This window comes from Coregonus clupeaformis, chromosome 7 (assembly GCF_020615455.1).
Source record: "Coregonus clupeaformis isolate EN_2021a chromosome 7, ASM2061545v1, whole genome shotgun sequence".
NCBI lineage: Eukaryota > Metazoa > Chordata > Actinopteri > Salmoniformes > Salmonidae > Coregonus > Coregonus clupeaformis.
The window spans coordinates 14,526,871-14,545,711 of NC_059198.1; the positions used below are offsets into that span (position 1 = coordinate 14,526,871).

The following is an 18,841-nucleotide window of genomic DNA, read 5'->3' on the forward strand; positions in this document are numbered from 1 at the left end:
GCGGTATGCGAATCAGTCTTCTCCTCTTTGCACAAATAGTCACAAAACCAAACATGGTAATCATCATCACTGAAGGAAATGCCTTGTGATTCAACAACAAATATAGGCCTAACACGAATGCTCAAATAATACTTATTCCTCTTGTCTCGATATAGTAACACATAGGGAGTAAACATCTTTAATAATAACTTTGCTAAATGTCATAACAGCCCTTCACTAAGGAGTCGTTGGCCAGACTTCTATTATCTTCACAGTGGAAAGCGAGAGCTGTAGAATCAGGCATCCAGGCAGTCTCTCTCAGAGCCCAGGACGCCTTTTTACACTATTTATAGTAAATGGGCTTTTTGTGACAAAAGAGGGCAGAGGAGCAGTTCTTCTGGCTAAGGGATCTTGTTCATTTGAGCCGAGTCGGTCAGCGCTCACATTTCATCTGCACTCCGACTCTGCTCGGAACATGTCAATGACAACAAATCTGTGCCCCGGGGTGCCACGCGTCCTTTTTACTACTGTCAAATCAGCCGCTCCCGAATGTCAGCCAGAGCGCCATCTCTCCTGTCAGTGTGGCTGCCGACGCCAGGCTAAATCATCGTCCATCCAGGCTCTCAGACGCCAGCCATTTATATTCAGTGCCACATTGGTGTCAGAGAGGGGAGCCAGTGGTGGAGCCTGTGGCGCCAGATGCTCTGTACTACAACTACACAGTCACCTGCATCTGAAATGGCATCCTATTCACTACTTTTAGTAGAGCTGGGTTCTATATAGTGCACTATATAGGGTGTAGGATGCCATTTTGTTTGCATCCCTAGCCTTTACCACCACAGCTCTTGCTCCACTCCAATCATAATTAGCTGCCTGATCATGTTGGCTGATCCTCACCAGAGCAACTAAGGATGCCAGTTCACAGAGAAAGCCTTGTATATTTGACTAGAATTAGCTCATTTTGCTCGCATCTTTGTGATTCATTAAAAAGACATGAGAACGCTTGATAGTAGGGAAAGTGGATGAGGATGACAAAGTTAAGACAGGGTAAAGTATTGAAAGTTAGCTGGAATCAGCTATGATATGAACTTGTTCTCTCTCTTTCTCTCTCTCTCTCTCTCTCTCTCTCTCTCTCTCTCTCTCTCTCGCTTTCAGATGATCCAACCCAGATTGGAAAAGGTTTTGCAGTCATTACAGTGCTGGACATCAATGACAACTCTCCAGTATTTGCCATTGAGTATGAGACCCTCCTGTGTGAGAATGCAGCTCCTGGACAGGTGAGAAACTGAAGATACTGTACATTTTCTGATGAGGAAGGAAATGATTGGTACGGTACTGCATCAACCAACCTTTTTGATTCAGTTCATATTTACTATCCATTGCTTATATACTTTTAACATTTCAGATATTTAATAATTTAGTGTGCTCTTCACACACTGTTTGATTCCCATTGGCAGCCTACTGCCTTTGGAAACCAATGTTCCCAATAAAACTTGAATCGGCCCCAGACTGTGTCCTCTTTCAAAGCTTGAGGAAATTTCAGGGAGACACTTTTAGATCAAATTGCAGGTATTGTTGGTGTTTGTATCCTTCATTAGCGATGTTACAGTCATTTCTGCTGCTGCTGCAAGCTGAATTAATGACAGTGTTTGAATTTGCCCGTGGCTCTACAATGATATCATAGAGTAACATAATATTTCATGCTGGGGTGGAGTGGGTGTCTGGCCGAGTCTGATTCCTCATTCACAGTGTGTGTGTGTGTGTGTGTGTGTGTGTGTGTGTGTGTGTGTGTGTGTGTGTGTGTGTGTGTGTGTGTGTGTGTGTGTGTGTGTGTGTGTGTGTGTGTGTGTGTGTGTGTGTGTGTGTGTGTGTGTGTGTGTGTGTGTGTGTGTGTGTGTGTGTGTGTGTGTGTGTGTGTGTGTGTGTGTGTGTGTGTGTGTGTGTGCGTGCATGTGTGTCTGCGTGTGTGTGTGTATAATTAGAGGATCAGTGTGGCGGGCACTGGAGCGGAAAATGTATCACAACATTATGCAAATGAAACAGGGGAAGGCTGGAAGTTAGTTTCAGAAAGGCGTGTCAGGCGCTTCAGCCGTGCAATACATTCTCTCTGTGTTTAGCATTTGGCCTCATTGTCGCCAAATGACTGCTGCGATGGCGATTTGTCTACTCCTGGCATTTGGAAAATACAATCAGAGGGGGGAAAAGGCAAGCATGTAGAACTGAATAAGTACGATTGATCAAAATGATGCATTGATTTGGGAAGGGCTATTAGGCCTGTTTAAATATGTTATTTGCATTCCCCTTGATCACAGGGGGATGTACAAGAATAGCAAAATGATTTCATTTGGAAAGTGAAAGCAGTTTTATGTAGCCTACACATTCGTCCTGTGACCACAGTATGGTATAAATCTGTTATGCCATGGGAGCCAGTTAACTCTTTGGGATCGTTAAAGGCTATTTCTGATATTGGTCGTTTGGTAGTCCCTTTGACGCAAAACTGAATGAATAACTTAACCAGATCCACAGACTTCTGTTGCCCATCTCTGATCAAGTAGATTGTTCTGTCAATTAAGAGTTTCACCTGAAATCAGGCAGTTCAGTCATGTTCACTGTGTTGACATTTCTTGTTCTGACTTGTTTAATGATCTCACTCCACAAATGAGGCATTACCTAGGAGTGAAATTATAATTTTCTTGATTGAGGTATTACATTGTTGTGTTGAGATGTTGGACTATATTGTAGAGCATTCCATCTCCAGTCCATGCCCTTTGAAAAGCATTATTTTTAAGACACTTTGCTTTTTCCCTTTTAATAAAAAGCTCTCTGCTGCACTTTAACCTAGCCTAAACATCACATGCATTTGTCCTTGTCACACCATGATACATGAGGAAATTGCTTTGCCTTTACGTGCCATCACCCTCCAGGGCCTGACTCAGAGTAGGAGTGCTGATCTAGGATCATGTCTCCCCTGTCTGTGTAATCTTATTCATTACGATCTAAAAGGCAAAACTGATCCTAGATTAGCAGTGCTTGAATCGTTTTCTTTCAAATCCTTGATTGAGCTTGCCTGGCAAAATCTGACTAATGGAATACTCCCAAATCTTCAAACCACCAGTCTCTCTGGCTCTCCAGGCAAGATCAATCAAACACTTAAAGGATTTTAAAGTAAATACTATTTGAACCCAGGTCTGGTCAAAGCAATGGCCTACTTACAGTGGAGGAAAAAAGTATTTAGTCAGCCACCAATAGTTATCCCACTTAAAAAGATGAGAGAGGCCTGTAATTTTCATCATAGGTACACGTCAACTATGACAGACAAAATGAGAAGAAAAATCAAGATAATCACATTGTAGGATTTTTTATGAATTTATTTGCAAATTATGGTGGAAAATAAGTATTTGGTCAATAACAAAAGTTTCTCAATACTTTGTTATATACCCTTTGTTGGCAATGACACAGGTCAAACGTTTTCTGTAAGTCTTCACAAGGTTTTCACACAAGGTTGCTGGTATTTTGGCCCATTCCTCCATGCAGATCTCCTCTAGAGCAGTGATGTTTTGGGGCTGTCGCTGGGCAACACAGACTTTCAACTCCCTCCAAAGATTTTCTATGGGGTTGAGATCTGGAGACTGGCTAGGCCACTCCAGGACCTTGAAATGCTTCTTACGAAGCCACTCCTTCATTGCCCGGGTGGTGTGTTTGGGATCATTGTCATGCTGAAAGACCCAGCCACGTTTCATCTTCAATGCCCATGATGATGGAAGGAGGTTTTCACTCAAAATTTCACGATACATGGCCCCATTCATTCTTTCCTTTACACGGATCAGTCGTCCTGGTCCCTTTGCAGAAAAACAGCCCCAAAGCATGATGTTTCCACCCCCATGCTTCACAGTAGGTATGGTGTTCTTTGGATGCAACTCAGCATTCTTTTTCCTCCAAACACGACGAGTTGAGTTTTTACCAAAAAGTTATATTTTGGTTTCATCTGACCATATGACATTCTCCCAATCCTCTTCTGGATCATCCAAATGCACTCTAGCAAACTTCAGACGGGCCTGGGCATGTACTGGCTTAAGCAGGGGGACACGTCTGGCACTGCAGGATTTGAGTCCCTGGCGGCGTAGTGTGTTACTGATGGTACGCTTTGTTACTTTGGTCCCAGCTCTCTGCAGGTCATTCACTAGGTCCCCTCGTGTGGTTCTGGGATTTTTGCTCACCGTTCTTGTGATCATTTTGACCCCACAGGGTGAGATCTTGCATGGAGCCCCAGATCGAGGGAGATTATCAGTGGTCTTGTATGTCTTCCATTTCCTAATAATTGTTCCCACAGTTGATTTCTTCAAACCAAGCTGCTTACCTATTGCAGATTCAGTCTTCCCAGCCTGGTGCAGGTCTACAATTTTGTTTCTGGTGTCCTTTGACAGCTCTTTGGTCTTGGCCATAGTGGAGTTTGGAGTGTGACTGTTTGAGGTTGTGGACAGGTGTCTTTTATACTGATAACAAGTTCAAACAGGTGCCATTAATACAGGTAACGAGTGGAGGACAGAGGAGCCTCTTAAAGAAGAAGTTACAGGTCTGTGAGAGCCAGAAATCTTGCTTGTTTGTAGGTGACCAAATACTTATTTTCCACCATAATTTGCAAATAAATTCATAAAAAATCCTACAATGTGATTTTCTGGATTTTTTTTCTCTCAATTTGTCTGTCATAGTTGACGTGTACCTATGATGAAAATTACAGGCCTCTCTCATCTTTTTAAGTGGGGGAACTTGCACAATTGGTGGCTGACTAAATACTTTTTTCCCCCACTGTATTATGTCTTCCCTCACTCCTGTAAAAGGGCCAGGCCAATGTGTCATGGTTGACCCGTTGAAACATATGTACCACACATGTTTTCTTTAGACAGAACTCGTTCAAAAGCTCCATCTTGTTTTTTTTAGTGTCTACACTCTGAAAAATGCTGGGTTGGAAACAACTCAGCGCTGACTAAATAGTGGACAGAACACACATTGGGTAATTTTTTTTAACTAGCCTCGTCACGAATCAGGCTTCTCTAAAACGGGAAACCTGGGGAAGTTCCATGGCAGAAATCAGCTAAAGAGGGGTCGGAAACCCGGTGTAAATCAGTGACGCCTAGCGTCAAAGGTGCTCACCAGATTAATGCCGTAGGAGCGCCTGTCAACAAAACAAGTACGGGTGACAAAACATTTTAGAATGTTTGCAGCACACTGGTTTTCACAGTATTTTTCTGTTATTTAGAGATAAGCTAAAGTTGCAGCAAGAGGGGAGAAATGGTCTACAATGCCGGCCATATCAATATTTTTAATTCTGACATTTCTGAAGTGATATTTGGCTGTAAAGGCTAGCATGAGGGACTAGAAGTAGCTAGCCACAATGTGGTTTGTTTTTAGAAAAGTCAGCTAACCTTGTAAGCTACTTAGGTATAGCTAACTAGCTAGCTACTCGCTAGTGAAATTTCTCTCATGATTATAAAGCCAACAAAATGTTAAGAAAAACAGCATATTAGTGACCTAAAAGGTTAGCTATGTTAGCCCAGTCGCTAGCTTATCCAAGGTCAGTGATACATAGAGCAACCATGTACTGTCTATCTATGGGAACAACAGCAATCATGTTGCAAGCAATATTGCTAAAATGAATGAATGAAATAAAATAAACCTCATCCAATGTTACCTGTAGTGCTCACCTTCTGTAGCCTAATTGTCATCTCCTTATTTTCATATTGTACCTAAATTACAAGGGTTAGATTTACACTAAACAATTTTGTCAGCACTTAAAAGGTGTACAAAATCTTGTATATGGTTTGCCTCATGTAGATTGTCTACTGGTATAATTTTTTTAAATTGAGAACATATAGCTCAACATGTGTGAGTTTAGCTATTCCAGCTTCAGATGACAGAGGCCCATAAGGCCAAGAATGCCTTCAGACTGTAGGCCTATGGCTGCATTAGTGTTGCATGCCATGTGATATGCTGCAAAATGGATACACATACTGTAGCTGATAGACTGACAGTGACAATCAAATAAAACAGATTGGAGAGCTTACAACTAGACAAAAAGGAAATGTTCATTTGAGAATATAACACATCTCCTCTTTATTGCAGGATTGTGATGGATGATTAATCCACATTGACACTAGTTCATTTTAAATAATAGTTTAACAATTAAAACAAAATTTTAATGTGGTCCTCTGTAGCTCAGCTGGTAGAGCACGGCGCTTGTAACGCCAAGGTAGTGGGTTCGAACCCCGGGACCACCCATACACCCAAAAAAAAATTATGCACGCACGACTGTAAGTCGCTTTGGATAAAAGTGTCTGCTAAATGGCATATTATTATTATTTATTATTAAAACTTAACTTCAAAGAATCAACACTTCATCATTTAAAAATGTACAAATAACTCATATGGAAAGAAACAACAATAGATAATTGAGTAGTAACAAGTAGGCTAATATTACTAAAGCATGATTTCAGGTGAGAAGAAAAAAAACTCCATGCCAACGTTGCTCCACTGATCCCTGATCTACTGGGTGAGCAGACTTATTTTATTCCAGCTCAGCAATAGCACACTTGATTATCAACTCATTACATTTGCTAAGTTGAATCAGGTGTGTTATTTCTGGGCTGAAAAAAAAATGTGTTTACTTAATTGAATAGGATCTCCCACTGCCTGTTTTTTGGGTCCTTACAAAAACTAAATAATGGGCATTTTTCACGATATTTTAGGTGTAGCAAAGTGCAGCCAGCAGCCATGTGTACGAATAGAGACATGGAAAAAAGTCTGTCAACAGAGGAGTTTAGAACATGTTGTGACATTTGACTTTACCAGCATAATCCACTTCCAATTTCAATAAATATAAATCGCAGATTGACGGCCACACTTGATTACTTGAAAATTAGCAGCGGACCATTCAAACCGTTTTTGTAATAAAAAATTCTCCAGACCTCCAAGGGAGGCGTAACAACGATGTGATTTTGGAGGTATGGCAATGCAAGACTATTTTTGACCCAACCAGTTGGGCCACTTCGTTGGGTTATTGAGCTAGGATTCACAAGGTCAGATCAGAAGAATAGAGGCATGGCTTAGTAGGGCCGTGGCTTTCGGATAGTTGTTTGTGGCCACCCGTGAGAGTAAATGTCATTCCAATTAATCTGTTCTGTTGCATTGTCCACATATGTTAAGGTAGAGCACTGACACATGAGGCGTACACAAGTTGAGTTCCTCAAGTGCATATGCGTATCCATTTGTTATAAGTATGTACATAATGTTATTAATTTTGTATATAAATATGTAATGTGCAAAAATATTGACCTTAAGTTTATATTTGCAGTACACAAACATAACGAACAGGAATTACATTTACTCTCACAGGTGGACAAAACTTACAACATTGTTACTTCAATATTATAACTAAGTAGTAACATTGGGATATGCATAGTCACTTAAGGAACTCACACACTTGTGTAAAACTTAAAGCTACAAAAGTGTCAATGCTCAACCTTAAAATGTGCTGACAATACAACAGAACAGGTTAACTGGAATGATATTTACTCTTACGGGTTGCCAAAAATAACTATTGGAAAAGCCACACCTCTACTTAGCCACGCCTCCAGTCTTCTCATCTGACCTTGTTGAATCATAGCTCAATAACCCAGCATCAACAACCCAATTTAAAGAAAACAATGGGTTGTTTGTGACCCAACTGGCTGGGTCAAAATAACCCAATGTATGTTCTGTCCAATATTTACCCAAATTGGGTTGTTTTTAACCCATCATTTTATTGAGTGTACTGCCTGTGGCATTATGCAAATGTACCAAAAAAAAAGAAAAGAAAAAGAAGGGGGAAAAGTTGACATTTGATAAAAACCCTATTTGAATAAGAAGGAGCCATCAAACTGTCTGTTCAGTATCAGGATGGGTGGACATGTTAGCCTTGCAGCTGTACAATGCAAAGCAGAGCCTCCCTATCTTTTTAATGAATGTGTTTCTCTCTATACGGCCACCCTTGGGTATGGAACAGCAGAGAGCACACAAACATACTCCTATAGACTCTATCTGCACATGGGCGGCCGCCTTCCCACTTCCCAACAAGCTTAGTTAAAACCTACAGCCGCCCACTGTAGAACTTCTCCCCCATTGGCCTGTAAGATTAAAAAATAATGTTTGCCGTTCGGCTCGGGCACTGTAGCTCTGTGTGGCTCTGTAGCACAGATTAGCCGGGAGCGCGGTGGTTGGAATAACCTGCCATCGTTCAGGCCTAATTAGGGTCCGTCTCGTGGCACTGGTTCTCTCCAGAGACGCCACTTGTTACGGATCATCGGTGCGTCTGTCTTCTGCCATATATTAATTTATATTACAAGGAGAGGAGGGGGAAGAGGGAGAGAGCAGAGAGGTCACACGCTTACAATCATTTCCATCAGTGTAGCCATTATGTAAATGAGTGGACTTTCTTGGCATTCTGCTGCCCCCAATCTGCCACCCTGCTCCCCACCACACCCCACCCCACCCCACCCCTTCCCTCCCCTCCCCTCAACACACAGCCCCCAATAGACCTTGTCCCACCAAGTATCCCCTTACTTTGTTTTGTTTGTTTTAGTTTTCTGTTGGGTTCCTCTATTGATTGAAGAAGGAAAACGAACAGAAGTTAATCATGGCTACCAGAGTGAGGTTGATATTTTTTCTTCATTATTTAAATCTGTTGCTCAAAGGTGTAAATATTTGTCATTATTTTATAAGAATTTCTTCTATTAAAATAAGTGTGTTTTCACGTATTGTACTTCTTCCTGTTCTAATTACAATTCATTATAGGTGTTTCTTGAAGATGATAGTCAGAAACAAAACATTTAATTGAAGGGGGGAGTCGGAAACAACAATGTCATGACACACGTGTCAGGAGAGGGAGAAACAGGGACAGTTCAGTTTAATCTATAAAAAGGGTGTACCACGATTCAAAATAGTCTATATGGTTACCCTCAACAGCATCTTAGCTCAGGTGTTCAATGTTCTCAGACAGACGGGTAGTGTCAGGTACACTGAGTTTCTCTCTTTCTTTATACATTTTCCAATAACCCCGGGTCTCTTTTTCAAATGACCCCCGCAATATACAAAAATACACATATTTAGCAGGTGTCACGGTACTGATGTGGATGCAGTGGTGAAGTCAGGCGCAGGACACAGCGGATAAGTCAAAACGACTTTACTGAAGTAATTGAACAACATACAAAATAAATGGCCTCGAAACACCGGAGGCGAACTAATACGCGAATTGCGTAAAAACACTCATAAACAAAAGTACCGAGCCTCGAAACAAACGACAGGCGGACAATAACACACAACCACAAAACATAACACAGGGAAACTTATAGGTGACATAATCATGACAGAATACGAAACAGGTGCACTAAACTAGACATGACAAAACAAACATCGAAAACATCAAACGGTGGCAGCTAGTACTCCGGGGACGACGAATGCCGAAGCCTGCCCGAACAAGGAGGAGGAGCAGCCTCGGCGGTATTCGTGACAGTACTCCCCCCTTGACGCGCGGCTCCAGCCGTGCGCCGACCCCGGCCTCGGGGACGGCCAGGAGTACGCAGAGCAGGGCGCGTGGGATGATTACGGTGGAACTCCGTCAGGAGGGAGGGATCTAAGATGACCCTCCTAGGCACCCAGCACCGTTCCTCCGGACCGTACCCCTCCCACTCCACAAGATATTGTAGAACCCCCATCCGACGTCTCGAATCCACGATGGACCGGACTGAGTACGCCGGAGCCCCCTCGATGTCCAGTGGGGGCGGAGGAGTCTCTCTTATCTCACTGTCCTGGAGTGGACCAGCTACCACCGGCCTGAGGAGAGACACATGGAACGAGGGGTTAATGTGATAATCATTAGGCAGTTGTAACTTGTAGCATACCTCGTTCAATCTCCTCAGGACTTTAAATGGCCCCACAAACCGCCGACCCAGCTTCCCGGCAGGGCAGGCGAAGGGGCAGGTTTCGAGTCGAGAGCCAGACTCGATCTCCAGGTGCGTACACTGGACCCTCACTGCGGTGGAGATCGGCGCTCGCCTTCTGTCTACGGATAGCCCGCTGCAGATGGACGTGTGCAGCATTCCACGTCTCCTCCGAGCGCCGAAACCACTCATCCACCGCAGGAGCCTCGATCTGGCTCTGATGCCATGGTGCCAGAACCGGCTGATACCCTAACACACACTGGAAAGGGGTCAGGTTAGTAGAGGAATGGCGAAGAGAGTTCTGGGCAATCTCTGCCCAAGGGATATAACCCGACCACTCCTCCTGCCGGTCCTGGCAATATGATCTCAGAAACCTACCCACATCCTGGTTCACTCTCTCCACCTGCCCATTACTCTCAGGGTGAAAACCCGAGGTAAGGCTAACCGAGACCCCCAAACGTTCCATGAACGCCCTCCAGACTCTAAAGGTGAATTGGGGACCTCGATCGGACACTATATCCTCGGGAACCCCGTAGTGCCAGAAGACGTGGGTAAACAAAGCCTCAGCGGTCTGTAGGGCAGTAGGGAGACCCGGCATTGGGATGAGACGACAGGCCTTAGAGAACCGATCCACAACGACCAGAATAGTGGTATTCCCCTGGGAGGGGGGTAGGTCAGTGACAAAGTCTACCGAGAGGTGAGACCACGGCCATTGTGGAACGGGCAGGGGCTGTAACTTCCCCCTGGGCAGGTGTCTAGGCGCCTTACACTGAGCGCACACTGAGCAGGAGGAGACATAAACCCTCACGTCCCTAGCCAATGTTGGCCACCAGTACTTAACACTAAGGCAGTGCACTGTCTGGCCAATACCTGGATGTCCAGAGGAGGGTGACGTGTGAGCCCAGTATATGAGACGATCACGGATCTCGAACGGCACGTACGTCCGCCCCACTGGACACTCCGGAGGAGTAGGGTCGGTGCGTAACGCCCGCTCGATTTCCGCATCGATCTCCCACACCACCGGTGCCACCAGACAAGACTCCGGCAGTATGGGAGTGGGCTCAATGGACCTCTCCTCTGTGTCATACCGCCGGGACAGGGCGTCTGCCTTACCGTTCTGGGACCCTGGGATGTAAGTAAGCCTAAAAACAAACCGGGTCAGAAACATGTTCCACCTAGCCTGACGAGGGTTCAGTCTCCTAGCTGCCCGGATGTACTCCAGGTTACGATGGTCAGTCAGAATGAGAAAAGGGTGTTGAGCCCCCTCAAGCCAATGCCTCCACACCTTTAGGGCCTGAACTACGGCTAGCAGCTCCCTGTCCCTTACGTCATAATTTCGTTCCGCCGGGCTGAGCTTTTTAGAATAAAAAGCGCAGGGCCGGAGTTTAGGAGGCGTGCCTGAGCGTTGAGACAATACTGCCCCAATACCGGCCTCTGACGCGTCCACCTCCACTTGGAACGCTAAAGCGGGGTCCGGATGCGCCAGCACTGGAGCCGAGGTGAACAGGTCCTTCAGTTTATCAAACGCCCTGTCCGCCTCAGCCGACCACTGCAAACGCACCGGGCCCCCCTTCAGCAGGGAAGTGATGGGAGCTGCTACCTGTCCAAAACCCCGGATAAACCTCCGGTAGTAATTGGCAAAACCCAAAAACCGTTGCACCTCTTTAACAGTGGTTGGAGTCTGCCAATTACACACGGCTGACACACGGTCAATCTCCATCTCCACCCCTGACGCGGACAACCGATGACCCAAGAAGGAGATGGACTCCTGGAAAAACAGAAATTTCTCTGCCTTGACATACAAGTCATGCTCCAACAGCCTACCCAACACTCGGCGTACCAGGGCTACATGCTCGGCTCGTGTAGAAGAGTACACTAGAATGTCGTCAATGTACACGACCACACCCTGCCCATGCAAGTCCCGGAAGATCTCGTCCACAAAGGATTGGAAGACTGAAGGAGCATTCATTAACCCGTATGGCATGACGAGATACTCATAATGACCCGAGGTGGTACTAAATGCTGTCTTCCATTCATCTCCCTCCCTAATGTGCACCAAGTTGTAAGCGCTCCTGAGATCCAGTTTTGTGAAGACACGCGCTCCGCGTAATGATTCCGTCATACTCGCAATCAGAGGAAGAGGATGTCTGTATTTAACAGTGATCTGATTGAGATTACGGTAATCAATACACGGGCGCAACCCTCCATCCTTTTTCTTCACAAAAAAGAAACTCGAGGACACAGGGGAAGTGGAGGGCCGTATGTATCCCTGTCTCAGAGACTCGGCTATGTATGTCTCCATAGCCGCCGTCTCCTCTTGAGACAAGGGATACACATGGCTCCGCAGAAGTGCCGCACTCCTTGAGAGCCCTCTGTTGCCACGAAATGGTGGGGTCATGGGCGATTAACCAAGGAAGCCCCTGTACCACGGGATAAGCAGGGGAGTCGATCAGATACAACTGAATAATCTCTTCATGACCCCCCTGCGTCCTCATCTTAAGTGGCGCTGTGACCTCCCTAATCAACCCAGATCCCAACGGACGGCTATCTAGGGCATGGATAGGGAAGGGTGCATCAACGGGCAGGAGGGGAATCCCTAACTTCACACACAAATTACGATCAATGAAATTCCCAGCTGCGCCTGAATCGACTAGCGCCTTATGCTGGGACTGAGATGCAACCTGAGGAAATACTACAGGTATACAAAAGTGAACAACAGAGAGCTCTGGGTGAGTTGGGCGCCTACTCACCTGGAATGACTCCCCAGTGCGCGACCTGTTGCCTCGAACCCCTGGAGACCCTCCCCAGCACCTAGCCGCAGTGTGTCCTCTACGACCACAGTTGGTGCAGGGGACGGCCTCCCTCGGAATCTCTCTCCTCCTCTCTCTAGCGCCAGCACCCCCGAGCTCCATAGGGCTTGGCTCGGAGGTGCTGGGGGATGGAATGGACGGCCCCAACTCTGGACGTCCGTGGGTGGCCAGCAGGGTATCCAGACGGATTGACATGTCCACCAACTGGTCGAAGGTTAGATTGGTGTCCCTGCAGGCCAACTCTCGTCGAACGTCCTCACGCAGGCTACACCGATAGTGGTCGATGAGGGCCCACTCATTCCACCCCGCATCCGCCGCTAGAGTCCGGAAGTCCAGGGCGAACTCCTGTGCGCTCCTTTTCCCCTGTCGAAGGTGGAACAGACGCTCCCCCGCCGCTTTACCCTCAGGGGGATGATCGAAAACAGCCCTGAAGCGGCGGGAGAACTCAGCATAGCTGATGGTGGCGGCGTCTATTCCCCTCCATTCGGCATTGGCCCACTCCAACGCCTTGCCGGAGAGACAGGAGATGAGGGCGGAAACGCTCTCGTATCCCGAGGGTGCCGGGTGTATGGTTGCCAGGTAGAGTTCCACTTGAAGGAGGAACCCCTGACACCGGCTGCGGTGCCATCATATGCCCTCGGGAGCGAGAGCCGAATCCCACTGGACTCCAGAGCTGGTATGGTGGGGCTGACCGATGGTGGTGGTAAGGTAGGAGGAGGTGTGGGCAAGCCTCCTCTCTCCCATCGGCGCAGGGTGTTCATTACTTCTTGCATGGCGGATCCGAGTTGCTGGATCCTGGCGTCCTGGCAGCTGACCCGATCCTCCAGCGACTCGGTTCCCGCCGCTGCTCCTGCTGACTCCATAGTGTAAAGGTGTGTTATTCTGTCACGGTACTGATGTGGATGCGGTGGTGAAGTCAGGCGCAGGACACAGCGGATAAGTCAAAATGACTTTACTGAAGTAATTGAACAATATACAAAATAAATGGCCTCGAAACACCGGAGGCGAACTAATACGCGAATTGCGTAAAAACACTCATAAACAAAAGTACCGAGCCTAGAAACAAACGACAGGCGGACAATAACACACAACCACAAAACATAACACAGGGAAACTTATAGGTGACATAATCATGACAGAATACGAAACAGGTGCACTAAACTAGACATGACAAAACAAACATCGAAAACATCAAACGGTGGCAGCTAGTACTCCGGGGATGACGAACGCCGAAGCCTGCCCGAACAAGGAGGAGGAGCAGCCTTGGCGGTATTCGTGACAGCAGGTCACAAATTAAGATCTTAAAAATACCATAGTGGACTAAATGTTCCAACTTCAGCCTGCACTCAAAAAAAAATCTGGGTTAAAAACAACCCAGTGCTGGATAGAACACACATAGGGATATTTGTTACCCACCAGTTGGGTCACTTAAAGGCTCTGCATGGTCAATCCGAAGTCTGCAGCGGCCTTAAAATACAGGACCTTCTGCCCCCACCTACCGTCAACCAATCATGTCAATGAGGAGCTATACGAAGCAATACGGAGCTATAAGGAGCCCTCTGCATTGTTAAAACATTTGGGAGGTGCACAGTGATGCGGTACAGAGCTCAATTTGGCCGCTGCATGCCTCTGGAGGCTCTGCAATTGTGTCACACCCTCCATACGGAGCCTCCGACCACATTTTCGGATCAAGCATAAATTGGCTTTTAGTTGGGTTATTAAGCTATGATCCACCGGGTCAGATCAGAAGACTGGAGGCGTGGCTTAGTAGGGGTGTGGCTTCCAGATTGTTATTTTTGGCCACCCGTGAGGGTAAATGTATTTCCGGTTAATCTGTTCTGTTGTATTGTCAAAACACGTTTAGATTGAGCTCTGACACTTCTGTAATTTATTGAGGCTTACACAAGTTCAGTTCTTCAAGTGCTTATGTATATCCAAATGTTGGAATAGTAACCACTTTGTTAGGATATTTAAATAATATTGTAAGTTGTGTATTAAGATATTTAATGTGTTAAAGTATTGAAGGGACATTTGTATTTGTAGTGTATAAATGTAACATAAACAGGAATGACATTTACTCTCATGGGTGGCCAAAGATATCTATCTGAAAGCCACATCCCCAATAGGCCATGCCTCTTGAAAATAACCTATGGATTACATTAAAAAAGACCCATCATAAAAGTGAATAAAAACCCAACTGATGGTTAAATTAACCCATGTTTGGGTAATCCAAAGGCGTGGCCAATTGAGAGTAAAAGTCATTCATGTTCATCATGTCAAGTTTGTACACTGTACATTTAAATGTTCCTTCAATATTTTTACACATGATATACACTACCGTTCAAAAGTTTGGGGTCACTTAGAAATGTCCTTGTTTTCGAAAGAAAATAAGAAAAAAAAGAACATCAAATTGATCAGAAATACAGTGTAGACATTGTTAATGTTGTAAATGGCTATTGTAGCTGGAAACGACTAATTTTTAATGGAATATCTACATAGGCGTACAGAGGCCCATTATCAGCAACCATCAGTCCTGTGTTCGAATGGCACGTTGTGTTTGCTAATCCAAGTTTATCATTTTAAAAGGCTAATTGATCATTAGAAAACCCTTTTGCAATTATGTTAGCACAGCTGAAAACTGTTGTGCTGATTAAAGGAGCAATAAAACTGGCCTTCTTGAGACTAGTTGAGTATCTGGAGCATCAGCAATTGTGGGTTCGATTACAGACTCAAAATGGCCAGAAACGAATAACTTTCTTCTGAAAATCGTCAGTCTATTCTTGTTCTGAGAAATGAAGGCTATTCCATGCGAGAAATTGCCATGAAACTGAAGATCTTGTACAACGCTGTGTACTACTCCCGTAACAGAACAGCGCAAACTGGCTCTAACCAGAATGGAAAGAGGAGTGGGAGGCCCCGGTGCACAACTGAGCAAGAGGACAAATACATTCGAGTGTCTAGTTTGAGAAACAAATGCCTCACAGGTCCTCAACTGGCAGCTTCATTAAATAGTACCCGCAAAACACCCGTCTCAACGTCAACAGTGAAGAGGCGACTCCGGGATGCTAACCTCCTAGCCATATCTCAGACTGGCCAATAAAAATAAAAGATTAAGATGGCCAGTCTGAGATACAGCTTTTTCTTTGCAACTCTGCCTAGAAGGTCAGCATTCCAGAGTCACCTCTTCACGTTGAGACTGGTGTTTTGCGGGTACTATTTAATGAAGCTGCCAGTTAAGAACAATATTTAAATACTATGACAAAGTGACAACTATCCCAACGTTGGGAGATGCATATGCACTTAAGTAACTCATACTCTTGTGTAAGCCTCATTAAAGCTACAAATGTTTTAGTGCTCAACCTTAATATGTACTGACAATACAACAGAACAGGTTAACCGGAATGACATTTAATATCATGGGTTGCCAAAAATAACTATGTGAAAGCCAAACCCCTACTAAGCCACGCCTCCAGTCTTCTCATCTGACCCAGTGGAGCATAGCTCAATAACCCAGCATCAATAACCCAATTTATAGAAAACAATGGGTTGTGTGTGACCCAACTGGCTGGGTCCAAATAACCCAACGTGTGATCGGTCCAATATTTACCCAAATTGGGTTGTTTTTAACCCAGCATTTGTTTTGTGTACCCACATGAAAAAATACTATAGTATACTATGGTATAAATACTATAGTATTCACTGTAGTGTTTTTGCTGACTAAAATCTGCAAAAACACTACGGCGAATACTGCAGTATTTAATGTAGTATACTGTAGTATTTACTATAGAATTTTACAGTATACAGTTGTGGTCAAAAGTTTTGAGAAGGACACAAATACTAATTTTCAGAAAGTCTGCTGCCTCAGTTTTGATTATGGCAATTTGCATATACTCCAGAAAGTCATGAAGAGTGATCCGATGAATTGCGATTAATTGAAAAGTCCCTCTTTGCCATGAAAATTAACTTGATCCCCAAAAAACATTTCCACTGCATTTCAGCCCTGCCACAAAAGGACCAGCTGCCATCATGTCAGTGATTCTCTCGTTAACACAAGTGAGAGTGTTGATGAGGACAAGGCTGGAGATCACTCTGTCATGCTGATTGAGTTAGAATAACAGACTGGAAGCTTTAAAAGGAGGGTGGTGCTTGAAATCATCATTCTTCCTCTGTTAACCATGGTTACCTGCAAGGAAACATGTGCTGTCATCATTGCTTTGCACAAAAAGGGCTTCACAGGCAAGGATATTGCTGCTAGTAAGATTGCACCTAAATCAACAATTTTTCGGATCATCAAGAACTTCAAGAAGAGAGGTTCAATTGTTGTGAAGAAGGCGTCAGGGCGCCCAAGAAAGTCCAGCAAGCGCCAGGACCGTCTCCTAAAGTTGATTCAGCTGTGGGATCGGGGCACCACCAGTGCAGAGCTTGCTCAGGAATGGCAGCAGGCAGGTGTGAGTGCATCTGCATGCACAGTGAGGCGAAGACTTTTGGAGGATGGCCTGGTGTCAAGAAGGGCAGCAAAGAAGCCACTTCTCTCCAGGAAAAACATCAGGGACAGAGGGTACAAAAGGTACAGGGATTGGACTGCTGAGGACTGGGGTAAAGTCATTTTCTCTGATGAATCCCCTTTCCGATTGTTTGGGGCATCCGGAAAACACCTTGTCCGGAGAAGACAAGGTGAGCGCTACCATCAGTCCTGTGTCATGCCAACAGTAAAGCATCCTGAGACCATTCATGTGTGTGGTTGCTTCTCAGCCAAGGGAGTGGGCTCACTCACAATTTTGCCTAAGAACACAGCCATGAATAAAGAATGGTACCAACACATCCTCTGAGAGCAACTTCTCCCAACCATCCAAGAACAGTTTGGTGATGACCAATGCCTTTTCCAGCATGATAGAGCACCTTTCCATAAGGCAAAAGTGATAACTAAGTGGCTCGGGGAACAAAACATCGAAATTTTGGGTCCATGGCCAGGAAACTCCCCAGACCTTAATCCCATTGAGAACTTGTGGTCGATCCTCAAGAGGCGGGTGGACAAACAAAAACCCACAAATTCTGACAAACTCCAAGCATTGATTATGCAAGAATGGGCTGCCATCAGTCAGGATGTGGCCCAGAAGTTAATTGACAGCATGCCAGGGTGGATTGCAGAGGTCTTGAAAAAGAAGTGTCAACACTGCAAATATTGACTCTTTGCATAAACTTAATGTAATTGTCAATAAAAGCCTTTGACACTTATGGAATGCTTGTAATTATACTTCAGTATACCATAGTAACATCTGACCAAAATATTTCATAACACTGAAGCAGCGAACTTTGTGAAAACCAATACTTGTGTCATTCTCAAAACTTTGTTGTGGGTTCGTTTCCCACGGTGGGCCAGTATAAAAAAAAAAAAAAAAAAAAAAGTATGCACTCACTAACTGTAAGTCGCTCTGGATAAGAGCGTCTGCTAAATGACTAAAATGTAAATGTAAACTATAACATTATGTAGTAAGCGCTACACGTGATCGAGGGATACAACAGTGTGTAGTATAGTATTCTACAGTATACTACAACATTTTATAGTAAGCACTACACGATCAAGGGATACTACAGTTTGTAGTATAATATTCTACGGTATACTAAAGTTTACTACATAGTTCTATAGTAAGTACTCTGGGTACACTGGAGTTCAATCCATATCTGCTTAGTCTATGTCTCTTGGCTGAACAATACCATTTGAATACACAACAGTCCAGAGTTGAGCCGGCTGACTTATATAAATGAACGGAGATTGAAACATGGTATTTGTTGACTGTTGTGAGTATCGATTGCAATCAAACCCCAGCGTATGTCAGAATTAGGGCCTCAGTGTGGTTGTTAGCGGTGGGTGGATAGTTAAGAAGCGCGGGGGTGTGAAGTCTTGTCGATTTGGGGTAGTGATGTTACGTTTGATGCTGGAGCTCCGATGCATGTGTCTAAATCGCTAAGCAGTTTACTTCGAAGCAGTGTGCCGATGCCTGTATCACTTCATCAGAAGCACATGATCAATGACATCCGAAGATTTGTTTCATCAAACAACCACCTGATTGGTTTGATAGA

The 18,841-nt window shown here is 44.8% G+C and overlaps 1 protein-coding gene across 1 annotated transcript in view; it reads left to right on the forward strand.

Annotated features, from left to right (window-relative positions):
- Nucleotides 1-18,841, forward strand: part of LOC121569930 (cadherin-7-like) — a 143,339-nt gene that overhangs the window by 100,670 nt on the left and 23,828 nt on the right. The window contains exon 9 of the mRNA XM_041881275.1: nucleotides 1,135-1,256. Within this exon, the coding sequence (XP_041737209.1) occupies nucleotides 1,135-1,256 (122 nt within the window). The remainder of the gene's footprint in view (nucleotides 1-1,134; nucleotides 1,257-18,841) is intronic.